The sequence below is a fragment of the Nannobrachium achirus genome (assembly GCF_963921795.1).
Source record: "Nannobrachium achirus genome assembly, chromosome: 23".
NCBI lineage: Eukaryota > Metazoa > Chordata > Actinopteri > Myctophiformes > Myctophidae > Nannobrachium > Nannobrachium achirus.
Genome location: NC_137830.1, coordinates 24598702 through 24616999, shown reverse-complemented (window position 1 = coordinate 24616999; position 18298 = coordinate 24598702). Strand labels below are relative to the sequence as shown.

Sequence of the window (18298 nt, the reverse complement as noted above, 5' to 3'; positions counted from 1 at the left end):
CACACACACACACACACACACACACACACACACACACACACACACACACACACAAAGAGTTCACTCTCCCTCCCTCCCTCTCACCCTGGCCAACGCTGAGAGCATCCCAGACTCTTCTCCCCCCTGGCTCCCAAGCTGCAGAATTAGTCACGCGCACACACACACGCGCACACGCACACACGCACACACACACACACACTCACACACTCTCCCCTTTCTTCTCCCTCCAATCTACCCTCTTCCAATGGCTTCTGCAGAGCCTGTGAGCGTGAGAGAGCTCTTTTATTCTCGCCTCACCTGTTGGAGGGAATAACAATGTCCTTTTTGCTGCGGCGGCACAGAAAATGTCGCAACTCGCACAACTCGCCCTGTAACTTTTCAGAGCCTTTCCCACAAAAAGGCATCAAAGCGAGGTGCACAGTTTTCATTTTCACAGCGAGGAGAGAGAGGCTGAGAAGCACAGCAAGGCTGCAGACAGTGGTGCAAGAAGTACTCAGATTATTTTTTAAGTCTTAAGTTTTCTGAAAAATGTCAATTATTAAAAAAAAAAAACATGTTGCTACATACTGTACATGTTTTCAACATTGAACTATGTTACTAATATACCTTGGAGAATGGAGGCGTTGTTGTTGATGATGTCATTAAAGTGTACTTTGCAAGCCAAACCCCACAATCAATCCTCCAGTTCTAGGCAACACAGAAGGGCTTTTTTCTTATTTTCACACAACTCCAAGCTATATTAATGACATAGTTCAATGTTCAAAATGAGTGGTATTCCCGTTGAAAGCTGCACTATGTAACTTTTCTCTTGTACCCCTGATTTGAACCCGGTTTTATGCAGATGTCCCGATTTATTTGTAGGCCTGTCACAATATGCTGCGGCGGCACAATATAGGATATACTATTTATTTATTTTTAAACCTCCTTTTTTCAGCACTGAGAGCTATATGACTATTAATTTAGGCTATTGTTTTGATTTATAAGTCACTTTTATTTGAATGACAATTGAGAATGAGAATAACAATAGGTTTAACATAAACAATATAAAATGTGGGTTTTTTGCCCCAACAACTGACATTTTCATGCACAGAAGTGCATCGTGATTCGGACTGTGATTTCAATTCATTGAATCGAACGTCAATTTCGGTTCGATTCGTGATTCGAAATCGTGACAGCCCTATTTATTATTTGTATTATTATTTTTTACCATTGAGCTAATAGAGCCTGCCTGCTTGCTCAGGGGATACATGTAATCTATGGTTATGGCCGAGTCATAGTGACAACGTGGCCCGCTGGCTCGTCAGCCTGTACTCCCTTGCCTTGAGGCAATTTTAATATAGAGGTGTGATGTGTTGGTATGAAGTGTGTGTGTGTGTGTGTGTGTGTGTGTGTGTGCTACTCACAGCCTCGGTGTGGATGGGGTGCACGGAGAACAGGAGCGCCGCCAGGAAGGCGAGGCGCGAGTCGTGGAACACGCAGCACTCACACGTGTGCATGAACAGGCAGGTCACGGCCGAGTGCAGACACACGTTCACCACATGGAAGTAGAACGGAGTCATACCGCCTAGAAGGATGTTCAGCCTGAGAGATAGAGAGAGAGAGAGAGAGAGAGAGAGAGAGAGAGAGAGAGAGAGAGAGAGACAAAGAGAGATGGGTTTAATACGTGAATAAGTGAAAGCAAAACATTTAATTATTGCTGCCATTTCGTTGTTGTCTGGCGGAAACCTTGTATCTCCACGTTTCAAATTTGAATGTTTTCTCATAAATTAAAGCCCTGCTTCATCATACAAGACTGTCACACAAAACCAGTGAAAATAGCTGATCTACAAGAACACAACATTGCGAGGCGTTGCTTGTAGATCAGCTATTTTCACAATTTAAATCGTTTTTAAAATACAAATCGGTTTCTACCCGACAACAACGATTTGTTTATGCCAAGCTAACTTTTCTTCTTATGGTTTTGTAAGATAGCTTTTCTTTCTAACTATACACAGCTCTCTTTACACATTTCATTATTTCCTTTTAAATTGTACAAACATTATTTTGTTTGTATTTGTTTTGTTCCACTTTTGCATTGGCAATCTAAGCATGCCAAAAAAGCTAGTTTAAATTGAAATTGATAGAGATAGAGACATTCAGTGGCTCCGTGATGAGATTTGCATTATGCATTGCCAGACGTGCTTTTCCATGCATGGTACTGGCTCAACTCAACTCTATAAACCTTTTAGTGTTTTTTTTTTAACTTTTTTTAAGTACAGTAGTATTCTTTTTGGTAATATCCCAATTGATGTTCCTAGATTGTTATCCGAGGGTGATAACAATCAATATGTGAGGTGAAATCAATGGAGATTAGAGATTACTGACTGATCAGAGAGAATTGTCACTAGCTTCATTGCGTTAAAGTTTTTTAATCTATTTTCTTTGCACCAGAAATCATTTTTGTTGAACTGTACAGGTGAAATAGAGATTGTTTAAGCCACATTGGGGGGGTTGCTATCTGCAATGCTACCAAAGGTGAGTGGTGGTGGCAACATGCCATGGCAATGTGAAACATTGGGTTTTAACTTTATCTGTTACACAAATTCAAACTGGTCTATTAAACAACTTCTTAAGAATGTGCCCCCCTCCCCCCTCCCCCTCCCTAAAATCTATTAGTTTGATTATGTAAAATGCAGTTACATTCTCTGGAACACGGCAATAGTCCAAACCTTGAACAGAATTCCAATTCATTAACAGTGTCTGAATTTCAAATGAAACAGCCTGCTTGCTAAACTGAACATTGCATTCTTGGGATTCAAATCACAGCCTGCTTAAGCTCTACCAATATGTAATTCCTTGTGAGGAATAGAGGTCTGATATGTAATTTAATTAAATATATCATAGTCGAACATTATGACAATCACTTTAGATAATAAGCCAAAGTGTAGTGAGCCATCGATTCAGATTCTATTACACATTCACTGCATTTAGATAATTGCCTTGCCTTGTGTTGAATCCACCATTCTCATCTCATTGTAAAAACCCACCAACAGCCAATAATGGCAGATTCAATTACATAGCCTCTCTAAAATCTGTCTTTTCTTCCTTTATCAAACTACTAGAGTATATTAATATGAAATGCCCTGCTCGGAAAAATCCAGCTCTTTGAAGATCAAAGGCTTTGCAGACCAGAACAAAAATCACAAGTTGAACAGAACGCAGATTTGGATAAAATTGCAGATCTTACATGAAAAAGGACCAGCATCTTTTTAAGAATTATGTTTATCATACGGCACAATGCACATCCCAAGATTCCAGTGATCATATCTGTAAACCATTTTTAAATTGGCACCACAGTTACAGAGAGATGTCCACTGGAAGGTTCTCAGCATTTTGTAACAATGCTAATGGGAATTATTGGATTAATTTATGCTACCCCTTATCTACTGGATGACCTCAGTCATTGTCCATTATTTGACAAAAACACTGGGGATGTGAGGTATCACAGAAAACGGAACTATCCTATTTTGAATGGTATGTCTCTGATGTGACCTGGCGTTTGTCAACGAACCCAAGCACAGCTGTGTGGTGGGCAAGGAGGTAGGGAGCACTTCGCTGTGTTCACTTGGACCGCGCAGAGGTGCCGAAAGTCAGGGGAACGAAGATTACTATAGATACCATTGCTATAGATACTATTCTGTCCATATCGTGACATAACTCGGTAACAGTAACAGCGCTGAGTCGGCTCATGTGACCTTCGCAACGCTCGACACGGCGACTCGCTCACTCGACGGTGTCTCACATGGCTCATGGTCGCCTGAGACGGCGAGCCTCCGTCATCATCACCGAAAACAAGCGCTCCTTTCCCTTGCAGCCCCCCGCGCCCCCACCGTTGGTCTTAGGTTCATTGGCAAAAACAATCACGCCTCTCTGATAACAGACTCCACGTCTTTGATGGTAATTGGTGATAATGTAACTCAAAGCCAACATCTGATTCATTACATCAAGAAGAATACTCTGTCCTTTCCTGTCCCTAGTCCATTGAGTTCTACCCTGTTCTATTCTGTTGTGTTCATAATTCAATTGATAAAGAATGTGAAAGCTTGTAGAGAAAGCAAGTTTACCCTAAAGATTATAATACAGATCTGACAGCTGATAAGTCACACCCTGGTTTTTAAAGTTGAGCTGATACATTTGTTTTAACACTTTTAGACCACATCCTTAGTCATAGTGTGCACACAATTATATGCCCCCCCCCAAAATACAAAGAAAACTAGAAGCAGTGCTCTTCTGAGCACAGGTGTGCTGGTGGTGCTACTGTATAATAGGCCAATGTAAAAAGGGTGGCATATGTTCTTCACCTTAGAAGACCTTTCATGGCAATCGGACGCTTGAGGCATTGTGTTCCAAAAATGTGCTTTGCTAAAGTCTACCTGCTGGTGGCGCTATAACAGGCCAATGTGAAAAGGATAGCGTTTGTTCCTTGACATAGTGGGAATATGTGTGGCAAATTTCACGGTAATCGCAAGCTGCGTTGATGATTTGAGGCATTTTGTTCAAAAACGGAGCAATCCTGCAAACTTTGGAAGCCAATATTAGCCATTCAGGATGGAATATGAAATATCAGACAGATCAGACTTGATCACATGACTATAGAGGTACTGTGTACTGATTTGTGTTATTTTTGGAGAAAATCTGGAGTAAGGAGTAATATCCAAAAATGTGTTTTACAAGTCGGCCCAAAGGTGGCTCTATAAAAGGCTGGTGTGAAAAATGCAGTGAAAAGGTTTTTCCTTGAAACTCTAGGGAGTGCGTGTACAAAGTTTGACACTGATCGGTGGAGTTATAGGTAAAAACACAAATTGGCCTGTTATAGCACCACCATGGGGCTGATTTGAACATTTTGACGTGGCATTTCTTCCTCGGCCTAGTGGGAATGTGTGTGTGCGATTTCATGATAATTGCACATTGCGTTTGTGATTTGAGGCATTTTGTTCAAAACGGCTCAATCCTACCAACTTTGGAAGCCAATCTTAGCCAATCAGGATGGAATATGCAAAATCGGACAGATCCATGTCAATCACATGACTGTTGAGATACTGCCTACCGATTTGTAGGATTTTTGGACAAAATCTGTAAGAGTAGAAATGTGTTTTGCGAACATCTGCCTCATGGTGGCGCTAGAACAGGCCCATTTGAAAAATGTGGGTCAAAGGTTCTGATTTGGCATCCAGGGAGTGTGTGTGCTCATTTTGGCAGCGACCGGGCCAACGGCGACTGAGATTAGGTGGTAACAAACTGCGAGGACGCACGGACGGACGGACGGACGCACAGACGGACGGATGGAGGGGAAAACATCCGTCCATCACGAAAACACGTGATTGGATCAAAATCCAATCACGGTTTCTTCCTATAAAACAAAATATGAAGTGTGCTTGCATCGGCACAAGTGGGGATTCTCTTAAAAAGTAAGGTAAAGACTTGACAGAAGTGGCTGCTGCTTGTGACCGTCCTCTCTCACTACGTCCACCTCTCGATACATTTCTGAATGTTGAACGGCATCGACTCATCCATTAAATATACAAACAGATCGCTAGGGTGAGTCATGCCAACCTGGGGGTCGTTCTTCTGGTACATAACAGTGTTTGACAGCGCAGGCGAGGGGAGCTGCATGGGCTTTGTGTCACTGCTCAGCCCGCATGTCCCTGGAGGGACACTAGAGTCCTCTGATGTCTCGCTGGTAGAAGACGCGGAGGGTACCTGACGGGTGAGATGACACAGCTCTCTTGTGCGCTCTCTCTCTCTCGCTCACTCTCTCTCTTACCGCACAGCAGCAGCAGGAGTGGAGCGGAACACAAACTACATTGGTCTATCCCAGTGATGTAAAGAAACTAAGTACATTTAATTACAATATTATAAAACATACGTAAACCACTTTAGCCCTATTTTATACCATGGCTATTTGAAAAAGCTCACAACGTGTCGCATCACGACACATTGTGAGCTTGAAGATCGGCTATTTTCAAACATTTATTACTTTTCCTTTTGGATGGTACTTTAAAGGATAATTTAGTTTTTGTATAACAAGGGTTTGTAAGTAGAGAAAAGAAAAGAAAATATGAGTGTTTTCATTTACCAAGTTCTATTTTTTTGTTTTAGGGATTTTAGTATTTTGATTTCAGTGGGTGGAGGCATGCATACAAGTGGCTAAATATGTCTTTTTAAGACACAATAAGCCGGCAACTTCTTTGTTACTATTTACACCAGCCCCCATAAATCCCATCTGCCCATGAAAGTTTGCGGTGCATCTTGGGAATGGGCTTAGTGTGTCTAAAAATACATATTTAGCCACTTGCATGCCCCCAACCTCTGGGCATGCATGCAAATCTAAATTGTTAAAATCACTCAAATGATGAAAATGATCATCTTTTCTTTTCTCTAATGACTATCTAAAATATGAACCCTTGTTGTAAAAAAACAAAGTTGTCCATTTTGATGCCAATACTTTTGTACTTTTACACAAGTACATTTTGAATTCTGGACTTTTACTTGTAACAGAGTATTTCTACATTGCAGTATTGATACTTTTACTTAAGTAAAACATGCAAGTACTTTTTCCACCACTGCACAGCAGCAGCAGGAGTGGAGGGAAACACACACTACATTGGTCTATCCTGGCTGGTATAGCCCGCCACTAATTATTCCGGAGGCGAATGTATCAGCAAGTAAGGACTAGGACTACATTTTTCTCCCGAGCACCCTGCAACGTTGTCTCGACTCAGTGCATTACATTACACCAGAGGAGGAGCAGCGTAAAATGGCATCACCTTTTTAGGTCAAATTGGAGAATCTCTCGAGGGAATACAGTTCAATGGTCTCAAACAGAAACTTACATTATTTTTCAAATTGATTAGAAAATGTTGCCGTTTTTGACCAAATATCGACCAAAATCCTTGGTCCGTAATTGGATCGGCATCGGTCTCAAAATTCAGTTGGACGTTGGTCGGACTCTAGCCATCAGTACATAGTGTTTTTAAACTGAGGCTTTGATATTTCTTCATCCATTTTGGCATGAGAGTAGTCTTGTTTGTGTTGAGTCCATACATCCATCACTTGGTTCTCTCATCCTTTTCTTGCCTCCATCCAGTACAGCAGGGGTCTTCAATGTTTTCAAGCCAGGGACCCCTTAGCTGAGAGAGAGATACAGCAGGGACCACCTCTACATATAAAATTGTGTTGCAGATTTTCATTGATTTCATAGATAGATTTATAGACTTGTTTGACAGCACTGGCATCCGTCTATGTTGGATTTGTGTTAATGTGTTTTTTCAGACATTTAACTACTTAAAATGTACTTGTACTTGTTCTGCTAACTAACTCTGAGGACCCACTAGGGGTCCCGGACCCCCTGTTGAAGACCCCTGCAGACAGTACAGTGTAGAATCCCCAGTGTTGATTTAACTGAAGAGTTACAAACGGACAAATTAACAGAGGATTCTACTAAAGAGAGCATGTTAACAAGAGTGACTGAGGAGAACGCAGAGAAAACAGAAGCAGATGGATGTGGCAACCCCGGAATTATCCAAAAGAAGATGCAATTTAAAAAGAGCATGAATGCCACCTCCTGTTTCTCATTACGACAGATTAAAACAGTGTTCTGTTCTTTCTTTTTTTTTACAGTCTCCCTCGTCATCCCTTGTTATTCACTTTCTCTTTTTACTCTCTCATTGACTTGTGTGCTTCAAAGTCATTTCATGCTGCAGTGTGTCTCTCCATACTGTCTCTCTCTATTCTCCCCATCCCACCTCTTCTCTCCCCAGGTTTATATCCACCTGAGCTAGAAACGTGTGCACCCCCAGTGATGGAAAAAGTACTCAAATGTTTAAAGTAAAGGTATCAATACTGCAGTATAGATATACTACAAGTTTTCAAGTAAAAGGGTGCCCTCAGACCAAAATACCTATGAGAGTGGAATCCGCGTTCTGCCAATGCATTTCAATGATAAGGGAGCGTTTTTCGCAGAAATCCTCTGCTGGCATGAAACCGCTTCACTCTCATTGAAATGCATTGACGGAACGCGGATTCCACTCTCATAGGTATTTTGGTCTGAGGGCACCCAAAGTCTGGAATACAAAGTAGAAAGTACTCATAATACAGAATTTCAAATGTCCGAAATGTTTATGGCTGAAGTCGTTAACGGCCTACTTCGTCATACAAGAGTGTCGCCACAAGAGTTGCAAAAAATCATCAAATTCACCGTCTACTTTTGAAAGATTTAAGGGTGGATAATAAGGGTGTCTGGGTATTATAAACCTTAAAACAATGAAAAGTATTAACAAGACTTGCGGCTAAATAATGACTACACTGGATGATCCATTAGAAACATTTGTTTCTTCTGTACAATTTGAAATCTGAAATGTAACGTTTTGGAAATGATGAAATGCTGCATGGATTGTAAATTCTCCCCCGCCAGTCGTTTCTCCGTCCAATGTGCTGCTCATCAGTGCTTGCCTTCATGTAACACTGTGTGTGTGTGTGTGTGTGTGTGTGTGTGTGTGTGTGTGTGTGTGTGTGTGTGTGTGTGTGTGTGTGTGTCTTCCTTCTATCTCAAAGGTCCCACAGTGCCATAAACAGACTGCTAGCTATACTGCGCCCCCAGGTCCCTGCTGGCACACTGCAGGTGTGTGCACGTGAGTGTGAATATCATTGTCTGCCCATGTGTGACCACAAATAAAACGACCCCAAAGAGCGCGCGTGTGGAATAAAGAGTGCTGTGAATGTGACCACACACACCATGAGTTTGTCTCAATTATTGCTTACACACCTGATCGCAATAGTTTCAATGTTGAAAATATTCAGATACATTCATTACTACATTACTTAAATTACAACAACAAAAAGAGTAGAAATAGCAGATCTACAAGCTCACAGCGAACAAATGTTGAGTATAAAAAATATGACAGTACAATATTTATAATGATTATTGGTATACAGTCAGTTCTTTGTACATTTAAGTTATTTGCCACATCTGCCCTGTGCAGTTTTTGTTTGTTTATGAAGCTATTAGAAACAGAAATATAAATAACATTTACATGTTCCAATGTTCAAAGCCATAAACACAATTTAATCATTAATCAGCATTATTCTTTGACAATTACTCGTCAAGTAAAATGTCATGATGGTGACAGCCTTACACGTTGAGTGTGTGAATATCATTCATGTCTGCCCAGGCGTGACTCAAATACAATACACCTTTAAAACGACCTCAAGGGCACAGGTGTGGAAAGCGTGAATGTGACCGCTATAAACCGTTCATGCATGGGGGGGGGGGGGGGGGGGTCTAATTCGTCCTGAGCTACTGCAGTGGGAAGCAATTTAAATTGGAGCTCACTGCTAGTCTTGGGTGATTAATTTAGCAGCCTATGCTGATGCGAGAGACTTGCGCTGAATGGGGACTGGCGTGGAGCTGACAGCTAAATAGCTCTGCTGGGCTAGTGTCCAAAAAAAATCTACCCCCCTCCCCCCCCCCCCCCCCTCCCATTCTAGAGAACAATATGGTAAAGACTGATCGCTGAGTCATTCCTGAATCACCTCCACTGTCGATGGCCATTACTGCTCTCTCTCTCCCTTTCTCAAACACACACACGTGTGTGTGTGTGTGTGTGTGTGTGTGTGTGTGTGTGTGTGTGTGTGTGTGTGTGTGTGTGCGCTTCGAGCCACTTTACTGAGAGCAGATGCTCTTGCAAAGTGAATGGTGCGGTCGTACCCAGAAGAAACATGATTAAACGTATAGATGTTCAACAACTGTACCTCCGGAAGGGAAAAGAGCTTGCATTCAGCTGCTTCTACACTGGAAGGCCGACTGCGGTGAGTGTACTGTGTACTATACAGGTTTTCGACCTCGTCTGGATCATTCAGGGCTAGGGATGGGACGATAAGCGATATTATCGTTTATCGTGATAAAAAAACACTCACGATAATCGTATTGCGGAAATTTAATTCATTGTGATATCGTCCTCCGTCATGCACTGGGATCAATTCACCTTTTATTTGCTGAGCTGCATTTCCAATACCACTTTAACCCTCCATCATTGGTAAAAGGTTCTTATAATATACGTACTTGATACAGTATTTTTTTCAATCTATCAAATGCCGCCCCAGGATAATGGATTTTGATTATCGCGATAATAACGTAAATCATGATTTATTTTGTCACAATAATCGTGATATGAAATTTTCATATCGTCCCATCCCTATTCAGGGCCCACTTGAACATCTCAAAAAGCGCTCACGGACCACCGCTCTGACCACTTAACACGGCAGCAGCCGAAAGGTTAAGTGTTCAGATGGGTGGGCCGCGGGCAGAGCGTGTTTATTTTAACACGCCATCAATCGATTGTGTTCCAGCTTGGATCGATGGAAGTTATCATTTCTCTGTACCACGATGAAAACTCATTTTTCAAGGTTTCAAACAAAAAGAAAAATACAACTTTTTTTTTTTTTTTTTTAAATGTCACATTATCATTCAAATCTTAGTGTCTGGCCAATTATTTGGGGGCCCCAGTTTGCAATATCCTCACGGGCCCACCAGTATTAGACCATCATTGGACAACATCGCCTCGCTAGTTCTATTAACACTGCATAAAAGCATTGGTTTGTTTCTCTCTCTCTCTCTTTCTCACACACACACACACACACACCCACACACACAGCAAGTGACGACCTCACTGTTCGTTAATCTACTACTCAGCGGACCTGTTTGAAAGGCTCCATTATTCAGAGCAGGTCTTTGTTATCTTTTCTCCACTGCGAGAGATGTAGAAAAGGAAGGGAGAAAAACAATCCTGTATCTTTGAAACGTCTTTCTCTCGCAGACTGGTGCAACGCACTGGGAGGAGCTGTCATCGTGGTTGGTTGCTCAGGGTCTGACAGCACAGTGACATACAGCCATGCAGTGTGTGTGTGTGTGTGTGTGTGTGTGTGTGTGTGTGTGTGTGTGTGTGTGTGTGTGTGTGTGTGTGTGTGTGTGCGCACGTGCGTGCGTGCGTGCGTGTGTGCGTGCAGGGGCGTCAAAAGGTGTGTGGGGGGGGGGGGGGGGGGGGGGACTGAGTTACTAGGGCCAAAGGTGGACCGTGGAGGGCCCTTAATTATTTTATACTTTAGCTATTGAAAAATAGCAGATATACAAGCTCACAGTGTGGCACCGAGTGCTGCGCTGCGAGCTTGTAGATCTGCTATTTTTGAAAAGTTGTGTGCAAATCTTTGAATATATGTGTTTTTTAAGCGAACATTTGTAACTCAACTTTTGCTTCTGGGGGGTTCCTGGAACTAAATATTTTGAGATGGGAAAGATAGGTTCTTAAAAACTTAAAAGGATTTGAAATATTCAAAGACTTGTTCATGTTTTTTCAAAAAATAGCAGATACAAGCTCACAGCGCGGCACCAAAAGTTAACGCACAAAATAATGCGTAATAATGCGTTTCCCAGTCTAAATGGGTTAAACCCCCTCCCCCTATGAAGAACATTCATGGGGGCCCCGCAGTGAATCCTTGTATCCAGAATTTGGAGAAACACCCTGGAGAAACACCCTGTGTGTGTGTGTGTGTGTGTGTGTGTGTGTGTGTGTGTGTGTGTGTGTGTGTGTGTGTGTGTGTGTGTGTGTGTGTGTGTGTGTGCGCGTTAGGGTTGGGATCCGCAGGAATTGGGGAACCGGATCCAACATTGAGGATTTTATCACACAGTCAGGGCTGGTTTATGCAGACTTCCAACTGCTATACATCTACAATACCGGTGTGGTTCACAAACTTTATAATTTCAAGGACCAACCATGCATATCTCTGAGAGTGAACAAATGGAACCAAAAGGACCTGTGAGTCTGTGAGTGTCCATTTGTACGCTCTCTGAGTGCAATTTAATTGCAAAGGATGTGCAAATGTGGAGCCATGTCATGAACTACCATCAGCACAGACCACACTATGATGAATTTACAACTCTTATTATCAGCCTCACAAACATAGATTGTTTGTCATTGATTGTTTGTTTATCCATCATGTTGTCAAAGACAAGACTGTAGGCCAGGGCGTGCTATATACATACAAATGAATACACAATACAATTCCACTCCACTCAAGTTCACAACACTGACAGCATATATTATGATATCCTACTGCAGGGGTCTTAAACAGAGGGTCCGGAACCTTAGGGGGTCCTCAGAGTTACTACAGGGGGTCCTCCAAATCTTCCAATCCTTTATTAACAACTTGAACCCTCGTATCCATATTCTGAGAACTGTAGCAGAAAATAGCAGATCTACAAGATCGGCTATTTTTGACAAAGAGGTTTGGTGTAGAGGGGAAAAAGAGCAGACTGAGTACAGAGTGAAAGGTCAAGTTTATTAGGTGATGACAGCTCAAGTGGTTAAATACCTGAAAACAAATTGACATGAATCCAAAATACACTGATGATTGTGCTGTCAAACGATGACACTATATGGAATCTCTGAAAGGTTGTGGGGGTCCCTGCTTCATCTCTCTCTCAACTCAAGGGGTCCTTGGCCTGAAAACGTTGAAGACCCCTGTCCTACTGATTTCCACGACATCACAGTTTACCATTAAATGCCATTCTGCAGAGACACGCCCTCCTCTCGGTCAGAGAACCCAACTCTACCGGTGCTCTGCTCCCATTGAGCCCCCCGCCCCCGGTCTCATGGTCGTGTTTTCAACTCAAGCCCGTTGCTGCACTTTCAGGGCTGTTTATCTATGACCCACCCACCTAAAATAATAATAACAATAGGCTACACGTTCAATAAACTGCATTGAAATGCTGGGAAAGTTCCAGCAATGCTGCGCAACAAGTAGTCCTACTTCTTTTTATCGGAAAAACATCTGACACAATGTTTTAGCCTGCTGGCTAAATCTGACGTCGTGTCTTGACTTTCTTTTTCTGTTTTATCGCTTTATAATTATTTATTTTGGTAATGCTTCGTTGTGTGCATGCATGCGCCTCTGCTCTGCACCCTAATGTGTTGTTTGCTTAGCCTTAGAGTCTGTAGACTCTGTGCAGCTGAATATTTCCATGCAGATTGCAAAAGCATGTCGCAGTGTTTTTTTTTGTTTGTTTTTTTATTTTTTTTATAAACTATTATTTTGTAATACCCCAACCCCCAGACAGACAGACAGACAGACAGACAGACAGACAGACAGACAGACAGAGGTCCAAAGTCAAACGTTAACCGTTTTTTTTTTTTTTTACATAACATAAGAAGAACTCCAAACTTCCCATGCAGACAGCGCATCTGTATAGCTCCAGATGTTTGAAAGGATTGTGCCGAGCTTGTAGATCGGCTATTGGCTATCACATTTGTCGGCCACATCTGGGGGCTTTTTAGAACAGTTACTTTGTAGCGGGACGCAGTCAGCGCTGCGCAGGGCAACATGTGGAACGGGAACGGATCAGGAGGAGGAGGGTTTGGTGTTGGTCGGAGAGAAAGAAACTTACTTGAAGGTGAGGATGCACAGCGGCCGGTAGGACTTGTGGCTCGTGTTGTCCGCCATCCTCTTGCCCCAGAAGTCGTCCTGGAAGACGCTCCGCAGGCTGGAGCCGGGGCGCACGTCCGGGTTGTTGGCGATCGCCCACACGTCGTCGTGCACGAACTCGCCGCGCAGCGAGTTGCCGTAGCAGAGCGCGCACAGGGCGACCAGCACGCAGAGCCTGCCGGCTCGCAGGCGGCCGCCGCCGCGCATGGCGGCGACGGCCAGGATCGGGTCCAGCCGGACCTGCAGCCGCAGGAGCGGCTGGCGATGATGGCCCTTGTTGGAGGTGGGGACGGTCGTCTTGTCGCGTCCTCCTGCGGTTCCTCCGTGGTGCTGCTGCTGCTGCTGGTGGCGCGCTGACGCTGTCATGTCGCCGCCGGCCTGGTCGCTTCTTGCTGCTGGGGGAGAAGAACGCACGGCGGCGGTGCGTCGGAGCCCATGTCCGTTCCTCTGGGGTTGGATGGTAGCGACTGACTGACTGGCTGCCCCGTGCCACCGATCTGCAGCAGCGGGACTGACTCAGTCTGACTGGCTGACTGACTGTGTGAGTGTGTGTATTATTCTATTGCTGAGCCTGAGTCTGACTCTGAACAGCAAAGCAAGCAACCGCCTTCTGACGCATGCGCAGGACACGGCTGCCTTTCTCTCCTTGCCAGATTCCATCAGCAGCACCAGTGGTGGAAACTGAGTAGGCCTACACCACACACACACACACACACACACACACACACACACACACACACACACACACACACACACACACACACACACACACACACACACACACACACACACACACACACACAAAGAGTTCACACACAGCTAGAGGTACTTTTACCTTTTTTTCCCTCTCTCATTTTAATGCAATTGTACGCAATTTTAATGCAACACTTTACTTGAGTGTAGGCAAAACAAGAAAAGAAAAAATATATATACGTGTGTGTGTGTGTGTGTGTGTGTGTGTGTGTGTGTGTGTGTGTGTGTGTGTGTGTGTGTGTGTGTGTGTGTGTGTGTGTGTGTGTGTGTGTGTGTGTGTGTGTGTGTGTGTGTGTGTGTGTGGTTAAAGATCAATAATTGAAGCCCAATAACATGAATCATGATCATATATGATTCTGAAATGGACAGTCACTTTTTGCATAATGAGCAATGGTTCTCAAACCTTTTCATGTCAAGGTCCCCCAAATTGACACTTTATTAGTCTGCGGACTACGGACCCCCATTTAATGGCATTTCTATCTCTGAGACACCAATTTATATTATAAAATCAATGTTAATTTAACTCAGAGAGTGTACAACATCTACAAATGAACTATCATTTATAGCTGGGTACCCCCTGGAACTCCCTCAAGGACCCCTGGGGGTCCCCGGACCGCACCTTGAGAACCAAGGCTATAAAGTACAAAAGTAGGCTACTATACTGGCAGGCTACTTCCTCACCACTGCTGATGATGGCCTCTCTCTCTGTGCAAGAGAGAGAGAGATGTTCATCAGCACCCACCTACACCAGAGAAATCAATAGCGCTCAACCGATGATTGCAACGGCAGAGATTTGACCTTTCTCTGCAGACAAGGCCGATAATAAACTAATGATGCGCTGCTAAGCGCCCGGGATGCACCCGGTAATAGAGTGTCAGCACTGTCTGGGACACACTTTAGGTCAGGATCATCATCATCATCATCATGGTTAGGGAGGCAAGGAGAAAACTTAATTTGGATAGTCCTGCAAACCTTGGAAGCCAATCTTAGTATAATCAGGATGGAATATGAAAAATCTGACCTGTTTCCTTTAATGACTATTCAGAGATACTATACTGTGTACCAATTTGCGTGATCTTTGGACTAAATAGGAGTACTGTCCAAAAATGTGTTTTGCACAAATCAGCCTCCTGGTGGCGTTATAACAGTGTGAAAGATTCCGGGCAGAGGTTCTGCTCTGGCACCCAGGGAGTGTACATGCACAGTTGATTGTGGAGATTAGCTGTCCACAGACGGAAGGACACGCGTCGCGGACACACGGACGGATGGAAGGACAGTGTGCAAAACATAGTTTCCCTATGCCTTTCGGCCTGGCGCAGACAAAAAACGATTCACCACGGAATTCTCCTTTAAGTGTCTGTAAGTGTACAATTGGAACCAAATGGACTGTTACGGGTCAATTTGGTTAAAATGTGAACACTCTCTTGAGTAAGCCCATGCATCTTTATTCTGGTGGACGGAAAAAAAACTGGTCCACGATAGTGCATAACCAATTCAGGTCCAGCTTACGAACTCTAGGGTTTAAGTGGTTAAGTGAGCACTCAGGATGAGTGTAAAACTGTAGGCCTAATAGGTCAGCACAAGACATTTCAAGGACCCCCATAACTCTGAGTGTGTAACAATGGAACGGTTCCATTTGGTTCCATTGGTTCACTCTCAGAGTTACAGACCACCTTCATGGGACCCCAAAGTCCCTTGACCACATACTGTGCTATACTGTACATACAGTATATTATGGGTTTCTGGTTATTGTCTGGACATTTCTATGTCCGTGGCAAAAATATAATTTTAACAAAAATGTCCACCACAAGCTAGCATGTTAATGACCCCTGATTTAAAGCTATAATTAAGGCCATGGCTACACGGAGCTGGATTTTTCATATATCCTGGTTTTTCAGATATCCACATAGAAAAATATCTAGGTCCACACGGAGCTGGATATTTCATATATCCCGGTTTTTCAGATATCCACATAGAAAAATATCTAGGTCCACACGACAAAGATATCTAGGTCTAACAAGCACACCCACAGTAAAGTCTTCAGAGATATCCGGGAATCATGACTACACGGATCCAGTGAAGCGGATATTTTTCAGTGTCTCCACTTATTTATCCGGATTGAAAAATATCCAGATTCACTGCCAAAATATCCAGCTTCGTGTGGCTACAAGCCCCAACAGCACCAAAAAATGTCTAGATTCACAAATATCCAGCTCCGTGTAGCCTTGGCCTTAGTCAACCACCAATCTATCAGATGCATAAGTAAGGACAGGGAACATTATATGTCAACAGGTTCGGGTCAAGGTCACCGACTGGAATTGCAGGAAGATGTCGCTCAAGGCATTAAGACGTGAGCTCAGCTTTTACTATCCAGAACACACACACACACACACACACACACACACACACACACACACACACACACCTTCAAAGGGTGGGCTTAATAATTCATATGAGGGTACATGGTCGGCTGATCCAGAGCATCCATCAGTTCCAGGTGGGTGAGGAACAGATGGTGTTCTTGTTTGTTGTGTGTGTGTGTGTGTGTGTGTGTGTGCGCGCGCGCGTGTGTGCGTGTGTGTGTGCGCGCGCGTGTGTGTGTGTGTGTGTGTGTGTGTGTGTGTGTGTGTGTGTGTGTGTGTGTGTGTGTGTGTGTGTGTGTGTGTGTGTGTGTGTGTGTGTGTGTGTGTGTGTGTGTGTGCATGCATGTCACGTGACAGCCAGCACAGCAGAGGAACCCTCTTCCAACTGCAAAAACAAGTCAGGTTTTTAATTTGTGATGGAGAAGTTGATGCATTCAACAACAACAACAACAAAATCATTCCGACTTGTTGGACACTCATGAAGAAACTGGACAATCAGAACATGCAAATACATATTTATTATTTAAAGCAACTGTTAATTAAAATGCTTCTTTTTAACGAAATAGTGTAGTAGGGGTCAGTAATACCCCAAAAGCCTAAATTATGCTTCATCGGTTGACAGTGTCAACATTAACAGATTAACAGCACACACACAACCAGACAGCCTAAGGGTAGACAAGACAGTATCAGACAATTATAGCGAGAACATCTGATGTCCCTCTTGTGGACACAGAAACTCATTGCCATTCATGTCCTGTTGTAGCTGGCTTGCCACTGACCTTTCTGTCTCATTGGTGCTCAGCTCAGTCAGTCCAACAAACCTCGTGTTTTGAGTTTGAGGCAACAAAAGCACAAATCCCTGGTGCTCTAGACTAGATAGCCTGGAGGAATAAACTATGTTTTTTGTTCAAGGTTTCTTTATTATTTTTTATTTTTAAACAATTAGTTTTTTTCAACAAACTGAATGAGGACATCGGTGGAAGCTAGCCTGTGGTTGTCCCTCTACCCAACAGTCATTTACCACTCCAGAACTACAGAAGTTAAAGGGATAGTTCAACTCCAAAATGACTTATTTTCCTATTGATTACTCACGCCATGGAGACTTGAATTCACACACACACACACACACACACACACACACACACACACACACACACACACATATATATATATATATATATATATATATATATATATATATATATATATTTTTTTTCCATTCTTTTGATCGTCGCATTCCTAAGCCAATAGTTTGAGGAGACTCTTTGTGTATCCATAGGTAACGAAGCAGACTCTTTGTGTCTCCATAGGGAACCACTGCTGGTCATCAAATTATTGGCTTAGGAATGGGACCAAAACAAAAAGATATCCATGAATTCAAGTCTCCATGGGATGAGTAATCGATATAAGTGTAATAATTTTTGGGCTGAACAATCTTTTTAAATTAGAGTCCTCTGTTCCTTTGTTGTGTGCGTGTGTGTGTGTGTGTGTGTGTGTGTGTGTGTGTGTGTGTGTGTGTGAGTGTGAGAGAGAGAGAGAGAGAGAGAGAGAGAGAGAGAGAGAGAGAGAGAGAGAGAGAGAGAAAAGACATGGACAGAAGTTGACAGTGACTCCCTGTGTCGTCCAGTTCACCCGGCACATGAGTGGCACCTGAGCAGCACAAGCTG

The 18298-nt window shown here is 43.3% G+C and overlaps 1 protein-coding gene across 1 annotated transcript in view; it reads right to left on the bottom strand.

Annotated features, from left to right (window-relative positions):
• tmtc1 (transmembrane O-mannosyltransferase targeting cadherins 1) overlaps positions 1-14028 on the bottom strand; it is a 117491-nt gene extending 103463 nt beyond the window's left edge. The window contains exons 1-2 of the mRNA XM_080754675.1: positions 13478-14028; positions 1404-1581 (exon numbers count right to left, since the gene is read on the bottom strand). Of these exons, the coding sequence (XP_080610801.1) occupies positions 1404-1581; positions 13478-13881 (582 nt within the window). The 5' untranslated portion in view covers positions 13882-14028. The remainder of the gene's footprint in view (positions 1-1403; positions 1582-13477) is intronic.
• Between the last annotated feature and the right edge of the window lie 4270 nt (positions 14029-18298).